Source organism: Lampetra planeri, chromosome 23, assembly GCF_965212315.1.
Source record: "Lampetra planeri chromosome 23, kcLamPlan1.2.h2, whole genome shotgun sequence".
Classification (NCBI taxonomy): domain Eukaryota; kingdom Metazoa; phylum Chordata; class Hyperoartia; order Petromyzontiformes; family Petromyzontidae; genus Lampetra; species Lampetra planeri.
The window spans coordinates 6,063,076-6,076,614 of NC_136129.1; the positions used below are offsets into that span (position 1 = coordinate 6,063,076).

The window sequence follows — 13,539 nt, forward strand, 5'->3', positions numbered from 1 at the left end:
CAATGGACACAAAGATCCCCTACGTAGCTTGTTGTGGACAAATGCTGTTAAGCGAGAACCTATGAAGGCCGTGACGGCACACGAGGGAGTTGGTGGCCAACACCACGCTCGGCGATGTTTAGACACCGCACCAGCTATTCATTTAAGGATGAGTCGAGCTAGGGGAAGGCCCCGGACCAGTTCAAATATTCATCACCGACGTTTGCTGTGAGCGGAAATTGAACCAGGGCTGCGAGTTAATGGTGCTGTGCGCTAATCAGCGCACTACTGCTCCAACGTATGTATGTAGAACTTGTTTCGTGCCGTACGTAGCCAACCGTGCTAATCGGAGGTGCGGGAAAGGACAACAAATACCCACAGCGTATGCACTCACTCAGAAACAGTCCATTCCATCCATCCATGTCCCTTGACCGATTTAACGACACGATCGTTTTTGGGGGCACCGTAGTGAGAGCCCTGGTCGGGATATCTATTTCCACCTTGCCCGGTCCCCTTGGGCAAGGTTAAAAGTACGTGGGTGTAGGGGCTCCCCTACCCACCTTTTACCTCCCCCCTCCTTTATGTGGTCCAGTTGCATAGGGACTGTCCTCTGACAGTTGACACCTGGTTATGCGAGCCACGTGGCGTGCTGTATCGGGACTCGTGTTTTGTTACAATAAAAGCAACAACAACAAAAAGTGCGTGGGTGTGAGGGTCTCACCCGACCGGGCCGTGCGGTGCTCAGCTTGCCGAGGCTCTGCGCAAGGTGGATCTTGGCGTTGGGTACTGAGGCCCCAAGCGGGTCATGCTCCTTGCGGCCGGCGAAGGCGAGCTGCGAGAAGGCGGCCTGGTAGCCCGGCGTGTCCTCCACCTCCACAAAGTGTTCGTCGTCGGCCACCGAGTCGTCTTCTGGAAGCTCGAAGAGCCCGATGAGGGATTGCAGCAATGGGGCCCTTTAATAGAGTGATGTGCATGCACGAGAAGATACAGGCAAAACACAGGGTGGGTTCCGTGTCATCGGAAATGCCTGTGCAAAGCAACGCGTCACGTTCAAAGTAACACACATGTTGATACATTATCATCCCCATCATTATTGACTAGTCTCTGAACAAACCACTCCACTCCATATGCGATATTCTCAGAACTGAGAAGCTACATAGGGTACAGCCTTGGGTGGGCGAGCATTGAACAAGTTCACGGAAGAATGAGGCCATGTGGTGGGCAGGAGAGTGCAGTGCAGCAACATCCATTCTTGTAATTACTTCAATGCTCCCACCTCACGTTTTCCACCTTCCCCAACTCTGACCAGGGTAGTGAAGTACAGTAAAACCATGGATTGCGACTAATTTGGTCTGTGAGTGTTTTGCAAGACGAGCAACATTTTTTTAATAAATATTAATTTGATAAACGAGCGAGGTCTTGCAATACTAGTAGTACGTGTATACGCTTTGTCTGCCGAGCGTCACGTGATCACAACTGATATACGAGTGCTTTGGATTACAAACACGTTTCCGGAACGAATAATGCTCGCAATCCAAGATTTTACTGGATCATCAAATAACTTCCAGGACTTGCATGGGAGGATCTCATCCAGCAGTGGATTGACAAAAGGGTTTAACTCTTAAGGAAAATGATAGGCATGTAATTGTGCATCAATTCATTCATATATGTACATAAATTACAATAAGATTATATGTTAATGTCACATTTCGGGTAACAGAAAAAAAGCATTTGTACAAGATCGTTGGCACACAAGTAATGGAGGTGTATCAAAATATGACGGAGGGTGGCGTACGATCAGAGATTAATTAGGAGAGAAGCAGTGGATTATACGGTCTGCACAGGAGACATTAGAAGGGAGGAGTGGGCTGTCAAGAGGAGGCAAGTCTTGGGCCAGGACCTGAGCAGGAGTTATTGAGGTCAGTCGTGCGAGTGTGAGAATAGTCAGACGTGAGCATCGCTGAGTGCACACCCACCACAGCTTCGTGTACTCCGTGTCCATCATGGCCGGGCACTCGGTGAGCTGCTTGGTGATGCCGACCGCACAAATCTTCTTCTCCACGATGCCCGACACCTTCTGCACTTCCGGAATGATCAGCTTCTCCACAACCATGCCGAACATTCTAATGGGCGGTGGAGGTTGTGGGGGAGGGAGACGTGCGGGGGACACACAATTGGGATCACTGAAAGTAATGGAATAAAATTAGGCGATTTGTAATCTTCACCAATTTAATCCCGATCGTGCTATTGGGCGTCACAGCTTGACACACGGAGAATCTGTTTGGATCTCACGCACAGCCATTGCAACCCTTTGTGCTGGGCCCACGGAAGCCGATATCACCAACTACCTCTGAGATCCCTTCACAATAGAGGTCAGCACTTTCCCACCCATTCTGCAACGAGGGCCATGTTTGTCCCATTACAGTGAAACCAATATATTTATGAGATTGCTATCTCTGGCTTTCTGTACGTGCAGTCATTGTTGAGACCATCAATTCTACAAATGAAAATCCGGTCCCACTCAGCGCTCTGACATCCAAAGTCATTCAGCCACCTCTGACGTTCACCGATGACAATAATTATTTTATTGTGCCGAGCCACCCAGGGATCACCTATGCTTATCGTGTAAACTTAAGGAGCTGCCCCACCCCGCCCCCCGACTCAAGCAGTGCTATGTTACCCCAATACATGGCCACTAAGCTCCCTTACTTGGGCTGGATGCTGTCCACCAGCTCCTGCAGCGCTATGGGCCCGTACTTTATACAGAAGAGATTGATGAAGACCAGGAAACCTGTGAAATGCACAAAGAGTAATCATCACCCCCAGCCATGTGACCACGGATCAGATTATGAATCAAATTGATTCACACCCTCACAATACTACACATCGAGTTTTTGCGTGTACGTTTTGTATATGCTGTATGTTATTAGTTTATGTGTTCCCTGCAACCACTGGAGGTGCTACATTTATTACAATAATTAACATACATCTACATTTTAAAATGCAATAGCAAACCCCTGAACTGAGAATTGCAAGGGGAGTGAATCGTTACGTGCCTAATCGACACACAACACAAGTAACATCTTTGTTTACTGCATGAAAGCCAGGAAAAGTAACACTGCAGTTCCCTTGGTGGTTTTTCGTCACCCAAAAGAGTTTCATACTCATGATAGGTTCAAGCGGACCGACGCACCCTTCACGTATTTGGTCGTCTTTGAGCTCTGCAACCGCTGGAAGAGCAGGATGAAGATCTGCTTTTTGAACTGGTTAATCACCTCCCTGCAAACAGCACCCCACATATGGCACACAGCAACGGACACAAATTAGTAGTTAGTACACCATTAGTCTCCAGATTAAAAGAAACATCAGAAAGTGAGGCGCACTCCAAATTTTGGATTATCTTGAAAAAAAATACATTTATATAGGTATGGGTTAGGGTGGTACTCAAAATTCAAGTTCGTGATTTTCAAGGTCATGCCTTGTGTTTGTTTGTCATTTTCCGGTTAAAACTAAAGCACTGCGATTTTAAAAGCCACTACTAAATATTTAACCGGTTGCTCAACATTGTTGAAAAATGTATTGCAGTGTATACATAGTCATAGTAAGTACAGAGGCATAAACGCAGATAAAGAGGGGATTACCGAGCAACAGATTAGAACGATAATCCCAGCAGTTGAGTATGGGTTAACGATATGCAAAATGGATGGCACCCTAATATAGATAAATATCACCTGGGCAAATGAACAATTACAAGATAGAGGTTATGAGAATGTGTCTGTTTAATAGTACTATGTGCTTTTACTGGTACTACAATAGTTTTGTGACTAGCAGCATATAGCTCCATATGTAAGACGCCGCAAGTCTCAAACGTGTTGCAGAATCGATAAAAGCAGATTCAAAGAGAAGTCTGTTCTGTCTCCACACGTAAATAAAAACATATAAACAATATGAGTTTGTATGCAGTACCAGTCAAAAATGTTCCCTCCAGTCACTTGCTAAAACCTGTTTAGCAGATTGGACCACTGAGCGCAATTAAAACTTGCATCTCCGCGTGCCAGTTGTCAAGTCAGGTACCGGATTTATAAGACTCATCGCCCAACTTTTGCTTTAAAATAATAGAAAAAAAAACAAGTGCGTCTTGTAATGAGAATACGGTAATAAGCTGAATAACATGGACAGCTTTATATCATAAAAAACTGATTAAAATGATTAACAAAAGTAGCCAACTCTGGATATGGAATGGCACATGACCATGACTGCCATTCGGACATCTTGCAATCCGCGTACAGAACGTTTACACAACCAAGTTTATTAAAGTAAGCTGAACTTTAAAATCATCCAGATGTGTCCTGAAAGCAGTTTGCCCCCACCAAAATAAATAAATCCCCCTTCGTATGTAATTTTGCTTGCATATGCGCATGTGTGAGTGTGCGAGTGACTGTGTGCATGAGAATATCGTACGATGGCATGTGTTCGATGATGCTGTTGAGGAGATAGAAGCCTTGGTGGTCATTGTTCTTCGACGCGATCAACTTCTGAAACACTCCCAGTAGCCCTGGCTGTAAGAGACGCACAACCAGGTGTCATCATTAGAAGCAGGAGCATAGACTTGCAATACAATGGATTTGGATGGAGTCGTGTGGTCAACATGGCAATGTGAAATCCAACTGAATGTGTCTGAGCACAACGCTACCTATAGGACATAGCCAGGGCATTGTTTATTATGACTGCAACACGAGTTGAATTTAATCAAACGTGTGCATCAACAGCCATTTTCATATACAGTACAATTCGTTCCGGAAACGTGTTTGTAATCCAAAGTACTCGTATATCAAAGCACTCGTATATCGGTTGTGATCACGTGACGCTCGGCAGACAAAGTGTATACACGTACTACTCGTACTGCAAGACCTCGCTCATTTATCAAATAAATATTTATTTCAAAAATTTGCTCGTCTTGCAAAACACTCGCAGACCAAGTTACTCGCAATCCAAGGTTTTACTGTACTGTTGGACGAGGCTCTCACCGTGCCGTGCGGGATGCGGAGGACATTTGACCATACTTAACCATACTAGTCCGGGAGTGTATACACGAAGGCATGTCTACATTCCCCTCTGCTCGCCACTACATAGCACAGCCCAGCATTTTCTACGGCAACCTGATGTCAGAGTGGTCACCCATCCAGGCACTATCCAGGCTCAACCCCCTGCTTTAGTTTCTGATATCTGATGAGATTGGATGCATTCCAGGTGGTTTCGTCAGGCAATGAAACACACACACACACATTTTGACTTAAAACTTTCGTGACTGCAGGAATTCATATTCTATGGTTCTTTCGGTAAAGTCACGTAGATAGAAAAAATTATAACAATAAAATAAGAAAAATAAAGTGAATAAAAATAATACAAATATCACGACGTTTCGATCGCAACACACCGCTTGTTATTATTTTTTCTATCTATGTGATTTTACCCAAAGAACCATAGAACACACTACTACATATCTGCCGTGTTGCATACACAAGCTGTTGGGGAAAGTGCTGCAAGCACCGATGAAGGCTGGCATGACACACGAGGAAGCGGTGTGACAAAGCACCACGCCCAGCTGTTCTCATCCCTTCCATTGCTAATGCTTACACACCGCACTGGGTATTCATTTAAAGCCGAATTGAACTTGGCGAGGCCCAGGACCGGTCCAAACATTCGCCACAGATGTTAGCCGTGAGCAGGAATTGAACTCGGTTGGTCACAGCACCATCACTCCCCCCAATACTATTACTATTTTTATTTTACCAGGAAAGGATCACTGAGCTCTATAGCTCTTTTTCAGAAGCGACTTAGCCACAAATGATAACTCAATGAAGTGGCTTGTGGAAATTTATAGCAGCCAAATACTCTAAACGCACGTTTCTAAATGTGGCAGGGAAAAACCAGAGGACTGGGAAAAAACTCCACATGACCACGGGGAGAGAAACATGCAAACTCAAAATATACAGCAGGCGTCAGGGTCGGGATCAAACCCACAACCTCCTTCATACCAGGCGAGGGAGTTAACATCCCACCGATAAACACACACACTAAACAAACAGGTCCCCTCACAATCTTGTCGGCATTGCTGGAGGCGATGGTGACCGACGCCTTCTCTAACAGCGCTTGCAGGAGCCGGACGAGCGGCGGCACGTTGCCCACGCGCTCCCACAGCGTCGGCTGCAGCAGGTGCGGGAACAGCTCCATGTAGCTTGGGGGCACCTCGGCCCCACGCATCTCCAACAGCAGCGACATCACCTGGAACACGTATGGAATGAACTCTGCATGCACAGAAAGAGACACACACGCATCAACAAAGCAAATGGCCACATTAATGGACGAGCCAACACGCACAGACCACAACAACACGCATGTGCATCCGTATGCATGAATACAAAGAAGACAAAGATCCCCATATAGCCTTGACAGACTGTTGGGGCAAGTTCTGTTAGTGAGCACCTATGAAGGCTGGCACGGCACACGAGGGAGTTGGAGGCCAACACCACGCCCAATGATATTGATAGAGTAGTGTATAAATTACCGTGCCACCACTCTCCTCCATGTTTCAAACATATTGTTCCCTGTATTTAAATAATCAGTGACACACGAATAAGTGTGAACTGTAGTGGCAAGGTTTCACTGGTAGGTTGTAAGAAGCACACAGATCTTCATTTGAGCAATTTACTGTTTGAAGCCCTGTGGTGACGTCACCATCACTTAGTGGCACTTGCCCCAACAGTCTGTTAAGGCTATACAGGGGATCTTCGTCTGTGTGTGTAGGATTATGTCATGCACACACCCTGCACGTCGTTCTGCAGGATGTCCGTGAAGACGGGGAAGAGCGCGTCCTCGAAGCCGGACACGGCCGCGGGCGTGGCGCGGCACGTGATGCGCACGCACAGGCACAGCGCCTCAAACAGGTAGTGGTTGAAATGCGGCTTGCTGGGGTTCTGCGGGCAAGACGACGCATGGCAGCGTTCATGGAGTGGGGGATCCCATGTGACCAAGCCATGCAGAACATGCGCTAGACCTCGTTACATGTCGGGAGAGCTGAGCATGGTTGAGCCCTGACTGTGCTTGGATGGGTGACCACCATACACAAACACAGGTTGTCACTTTTTGCAGAAAATGTCCTGTAAGTGCCGAAACTGCCGACCGGTCCCGGGCTGCGGGCGTATGGGTCTCGATCTAACTGTACGGATCTCGATGCAACTCTATGTAACTGCAATATCCTTTAACTGTTGCCACTGTCGATGGACTTGGGCTATGGTGGTCCTTGTAGAAGAACTGCTGAGCTCAATGGGGCCCTGCCAGCTGAATGAAATAAAAGCCAGAATGCGAGGCTTTATTATGTGGGGCTACGTGGTGGGCAGTGCAGAAAAATACTTTGTTGTAACGTACATCTATGCTTCTATCTCTTGAGTTCCCTGCCTTCACCAACGCACACTCACAAACATGGTGAAGTATGGTCAAATAAAACTACCAATGATACTTTGTGTTAAAATATTCTGATTAATATCCACAATTATTTAAGCGATTACATTTATTGCATACACAATGAAAGTTATAACAAACATTTTATCCGAATATTGTTAATACATCTTAAAGGTAGGGCCTCAAAATTGAATTCCAATGTCACATCTAGTGTAGGCGGTGGACACTTGGTGATCTTATGTGCCATGTGAATGAAGGCAGAGTGCTGGGATACCTTGCTGACAGCATGCAGCTTCTGAGCGAGCTGCATGGTTAACGTCGGGACGTAGGGGATGACAGCCTCTTGGAGCAGTGAGAAACTCCTCATCAGGGCTGCGTCAGGCACAACACAATCGTCAACACCAGTGTCAGGCACAACTATTTTTCAATGGCGACCTGGCAGAACGGCGAGCATGTGACATGGAAAGGGGAGCTTTATAAGGGCTGCATAGACTTAAAATGGAAATTGCATAAACATGACTTACCAATGATATTAATGAGCAGCCAAAACTATGGAAAATTATAATCTTGTAATCAATCCAAAATAACATTATGCATGACACTCGTGAGAGGAGCTTGTATATTGCATTTAAAATGTGATTAATAGGGAATATGGCCAGACAGAACACTTCCTGTAAAGCAATGATCATATTAAATTTAAACTTGAACACAAGCACTTTGCTCAGGTATGTTTTGCTGTTTTTTTTAAGTGGTACAACCAAATCGGAAAAGTTAAGTTTGGGTTGAGTCTGGATAGTGCTTGGATGGATCTGAGGTTTACGTGGTGGGCAGCAGAGGGCAGCGCAGCAAATTATATTGCTGTGCCATACATCTATGTTCCTACACCTATGCTCCCCCTGCCTTCACCAACCCACACTGAACAGCGCGGTGAAATATGGTCTAATAACCCGCATGAGCTGCACGGCATAGGGAGAACCTCATCCAACAGTGCATTGACTGTGATAAGCGGTAACATGCCTGAGAATCCAAATAGTTTTTTTTTTACAAATCGTATATGTTCTGATACTGTGGAGTACATGTTTTGTTAACGGTGTACTTGTGATGTATTTATGCAGAGGACCGGACTAGCGCGGGGTGCCGAATGCACAGAGCACGATAGGATTGTCAGTCACCCTTCATGAGGTACTCGTTCTCCGTAGACGAGGGCATGGTCATGGCCTTCAGGAGATTCGTCAGGAGTGGCTCAATCACCGGTGACACCTCTGCTGCGGTCAAGCTGCACAACAAGGCAAGGACAAAGTTACCCTTGTAGCCTTAACAGTGTTTGGGAGCAAGTGCTGTTAGCGCACACCTATCAAGGCCGGCACAGCACATAATGGGGAGGTGGGTGTCGAGCGTCACACCTAACCCTAACACCGCATAGTAGTCCTCATTTTGAAGACCCCAGAGGGTTGATGGGCCGACTCAACCCCAAACCAGAAATTGAACTCGCAACCTTCCAATCGTAAGCTGCTTGCCCTATCTCTGAGTCACCTGGCACTAAGACAAAAATCCCCCGTGTAGCCTTAACAGAATGTAGGAAAAGTGGTCTTAGCGAGCGTCTATGAAGGCCGACATGACACAAGAGGGGGTTTGTCTCCCGAGTGGCAATGTTTACACACCACACCAGGTACTCATTTGAGGATGAGTCGACCAAGGGAAGTCCCATGACCGGTTTAGATAATCGTCTCTGGCGTTGGCCATGAGCAGGAACCAAACTCGGGTCACCGGGTTCATAAGTGCAGTGCTAAAGGCATACACACACACCGGAGAACCCCTTCCCCATTGAGAAAACAGCGCACAAACCGCGCTCCCTTTTAAGTGACTCAGCCGGCAGTTAACGGGGAAACAGATGGCGAGCGAAGACTTACAGGAGCGCGTTGCCAGGCCCACGCAGCGTGAAGATCCTCTCGAGCGAGTGCGCAGCGTAAGTGTGCACCACCGTGCTCTCAGACTGCAGGTGGTTCACCAGCAGAGGCAGCACGTTCAGCAAATGCTCCTTGGGCAGCTGCAGCACAGCATAAACACACACTGTACATGGGGGCATACGTACACACACACATGAATCTAGTTTCCATTGACTGTTATAAATGACTTATGTCAACTAAAAGAATTGGACACAGATGCGTGTCAATACAAAGTTACGGCCATAGATGCATGAACAATAGGGTTTGTGCAAATAAAACACAAGAACCCAACATTTCAAATTAATTACTTGCTGCATGATAGCCTCATGATATAAGAACGGCGAGGACCAAATGTACGCGGTTAATACTGCGCGTGTATTAATCATATTGCTAATTCAACATTGTAATTAAACTGGTACACACACACACACACACGCGCGCATGTGTAAATACCCCCACACACAAACCAAAGAACAGCAACCTTACAGACGTTGCACGCACCTGGCTTCGGAAGATCATGACATATTTGATGGCATCCGCTTTCAACACAGGGAACTGGTTTACTGGAAAGAAAGAAACAAAAACCGATCTGAGCAGTTCCACTGGTGGATTGTATTTTTTCCACCTGGGGACGACCGCTTGCATTGCGATCGAAACGTCGTGATATATTCTGTTTTGTTTTATTTCATTTTTCTACCTACGTGACTTTACCAAAAGAACCAAAAAGTACAGTAATAATACACCTGCTCTCAATTGTCATTAAAAACAATGCTTGTGGGTGCTTGGTTATACAAGCACATAGAATGAAATAAGCGCATTGGGACGATGGCAGGGAAAGCTGCTTTGCACAGTCTGCACCCTTACCGTTGGGAGACTGCAGATCTGTCTGTATGTGGCTGACGAAGAAATCTGTCAGATTGACGAGTTGATTGGCCTGGGTAATTCCAAGCTGCGGGGGGGCGGGGGGCACAGACGAATACATCGCGTTAACCCACCCCCTCCTCCCATAAGCTTTAGCATATTACGCAGCATGCACAGCCACGCTTTCCGATGGTGTCGTGAAAGCACCAGCCCCACCAAGCCACAGTCTTACCAATATCTGGTTCAACATGGGGTCATTGTTTAAAATCGATACCAGCAAGCTAATTATCAACCACAGATCAATAACAAATATCAGCTGCTCATTCACACTCCATTCACAAAATTTTAACTCATCTAAACCGACAATAAATAATAAGTATTCGACACGATATTGGCTGCTCGCCAAGTATGTAAGAAATAATAATCGATTGATTAAAATAAGTCTACAATGGTCATGATACATTCATCAAATCCTACACCTAAGAATGATCTACAAAGTATGCAAAGTAAGTACATGTAGAGCCCTTTGCTCAATCCACTACTGGATAAAGGGACCTTCCCCACACCGCGCAGGTTAATGGGGGTTATTTTCCCGTACATCACCATGCTCGTCCATACCGATTGGTGAGAACAGAAAGAATATACGTGGGAGTAACAATGCCTTTTGCTGCACTGCTTACGAGACCTGACGAGATTGGGCCCATTATAAGTGATTTGGTCGTAAGCATATTCAAAGTACATGCAAATATGATGGTACGAAAAAACGGTCATTCAGAAAACACTGAAAGAAAAAATGTAATTGATTCCCGAATCGCAACCTGAAATTGCCCATCGGTAGCTGCTTGTTGCAGGGGTTTGTTGCTCAAGCCACGTGACTGGGACGCGCTGTCTGCTTCACACAGTCGACGTTCAAAATCCCGAGACGTTAGGCCACGTGTGCTGGTGTCACGGTCAAAATTGTACCAAATTTGACAAAAAGAGACCCACGAATTACCCAGTTGGGCAAAACCCACAGAGTAACCCTGCTGGCAGACGAAATTCGTCTGCGAAACGCTGCACCTCTGTTACAGCTGTGTGCTTCGAGAACGGCGAGAATACCAAATGTACCAAAATTACTGGAAGCGTAACAATTCACCGCATCGCCGAAAAACTGTCACAAGGGCAGCGCTCACCTTCTGCGTCTGCGCCTTGGAGGCAAGCGAGGTTACGAGGTAGATGGCGGCGTCTTTGTGCTTCCAGTGGGCGGCCGGGTCCTTGGCGTACTGCGACAGCATCGAGTGCACGTACACCGAGAAGATCTCGGTGACTGGCCCTTCGAAGAAGCGGCAAAGCCCCCGCACCAGGTCGCAGGCAGCGCGGCGCCGCGTGTCCACGTCTGGCGTCGAGACAAAGCCCCCCCCCCCCTTGAGTTTCTCAATCCCTTCCAAAGCGAGATCGCGGCTCTTCGATGCAAGAGCGGTTGTTTGTCCTAGCCTGCTACAGCCAGTGGTGTAGGCGAGTGGTGGGACCAGCGCAACCACTAGTCAATTTAACCCAGATTGCCCTTACAAAAGAGGCAATGTTTTGTTTCTCAACGGGTCTATATTTAATCTACTGGTTAAATAAAGGATACTAACTTACAGCTGGTATTTAAATACCTGCATCGTGCACCCATAATAGGCATAGTATTAGTCATAATAGTCCAGCCGTTTATCAACGCACTGTTGGATGAAGGCATCTCCAATGCCGTTATATTTGACCACACTGGTCATCACGGGTTGATGAAGGTGGACAGACAGTACAAGTGTGCAGTACAGCAATGGATTTTGCTGCAGTGCCCTCTGCTGCTCACAACATATTCCTGCAGCACCCTTGAGCATAGGATGTGCTCTTGAGTGTAAAGATGAGCCGCTTCTGCAGAGCGGTTGCTCACCAGAGCCCTCGATGTCCCGCCGGATGTACTCCTCAGGGTTGTCCTCGAAAGCCTCTTCGTCTGCAGCTAAGCAACGACATCGCAAGAAGATTTCGTTGTAGCATTTTTTAGTTCTTAAAACATTCATTTCATTTTGTTGGGGGGGGGGGGGGGAGTTGTCGGCTAGTCAGGAACGAGGCCTATTATTCCTCATGCTGCACTGTCTTAATTTAACATAATACCAAAAACTGCTTTGTGTTTAGTTTGTTGTTCTTTCCCACAACTCCAATCAGCACGGGTGGCTACGTACGGTACAAAAGAAGTTGAACATGCATCCATATAAATGCGCTACCGCCCATCACTCGGTCTCGTACGTTATAAAAAAGCATCATCAAAGCTGCCCCCTAGTATTGATTGTGCTGCAGAAATTGGTAGCTTGTACAATACTAAGCAGAGCTACTCCATTCCCAGTAGTTGTGGATGCTATTGACCAACTGCAGTCTAATCAACCTTTTCGATTGCTATGATTACCCAAGGGTCCCAGCTACCTTGTTCTGAGTGCCGATGGCCCTACTGGAGGCTCATCTGCCTATGATAGTTGTACTCTACTCAGGGTCCCCTCAACCCTGTAGTCAACCACTTTGAATGAAACCACCTGCAATGAAGGAAGGAATCGATGGCAGGGGGTGGTACTGGCTGCGATGGCCTCTTGACTGCGATAATTGATCGCTACACAACGCGGTGGGGGGGGGGGGGATGGGGGGGGGGGGTGCTCTCACCTCTGAACTCCATGTTGGGCACGATGACCTTCTCACAGATGCTGGTAAGGGTGGCCTGATCCTCAAACAGGTGCTTGTAGTGCGGCCGCTCGCACACCGATGCCAGGAACTGGATGGCATTGCTCACCAGCTGGAGGGTGCACGCAGTCATGCTCGCTCCTTAGCATGCGGCAACAGCAGCAGCACCAGCAGCTTCAGTAGTGTGTATGCATGTTGAACTGGGTATGTTGAACTTCTTTCGTACCATACGTAACCAACCGTGCTCATCAGAGGTGCAGGGGAAGGAAAACCAACTGAACTCCCTGCATATAATGAGGATTTTTAGAGACCCCCCCTAAATGTTGGGGGAAAAAAAAAGAGTAAAATTGGCATCTCACATCCGTAGCTCTAAACTGTGTGTGCGTGGCGTGCTCGAACCAGGTCGTATTTGACGCCGGGCCCCGTGGTGATGAGCAGGTTCCAGATGGCGGTGACAAACTGCGGCAAGTACGGCTGAAACTCCTCATCGTACTTCTGCGCGTACAGTGCCACGTTGTCACAGATCTGCGACTTGAGCAGCTCCAGGAGACCGGCTTCCTCATCGTCCTGTCACACGTGGGCGGGCGAGCTTACCACTGGACCA

General features: G+C 47.1%; 1 protein-coding gene across 3 annotated transcripts in view; it reads right to left on the minus strand.

Annotated features, from left to right (window-relative positions):
* CSE1L (chromosome segregation 1 like) overlaps positions 1–13,539 on the minus strand; it is a 34,862-nt gene that overhangs the window by 631 nt on the left and 20,692 nt on the right. For all 3 annotated transcript variants that reach the window (XM_078604924.1, XM_078604922.1, XM_078604923.1), the window contains 16 exons: positions 13,335–13,502; positions 12,918–13,047; positions 12,160–12,225; positions 11,420–11,622; positions 10,251–10,335; positions 9,888–9,949; positions 9,351–9,487; positions 8,613–8,716; positions 7,715–7,812; positions 6,806–6,956; positions 6,079–6,287; positions 4,441–4,538; positions 3,173–3,258; positions 2,689–2,770; positions 1,956–2,102; positions 701–932 (listed from right to left, as the gene is read on the minus strand). In XM_078604924.1, the coding sequence (XP_078461050.1) occupies positions 701–932; positions 1,956–2,102; positions 2,689–2,770; positions 3,173–3,258; positions 4,441–4,538; positions 6,079–6,287; positions 6,806–6,956; positions 7,715–7,812; positions 8,613–8,716; positions 9,351–9,487; positions 9,888–9,949; positions 10,251–10,335; positions 11,420–11,622; positions 12,160–12,225; positions 12,918–13,047; positions 13,335–13,502 (2,058 nt within the window). The remainder of the gene's footprint in view (positions 1–700; positions 933–1,955; positions 2,103–2,688; positions 2,771–3,172; positions 3,259–4,440; positions 4,539–6,078; positions 6,288–6,805; positions 6,957–7,714; positions 7,813–8,612; positions 8,717–9,350; positions 9,488–9,887; positions 9,950–10,250; positions 10,336–11,419; positions 11,623–12,159; positions 12,226–12,917; positions 13,048–13,334; positions 13,503–13,539) is intronic.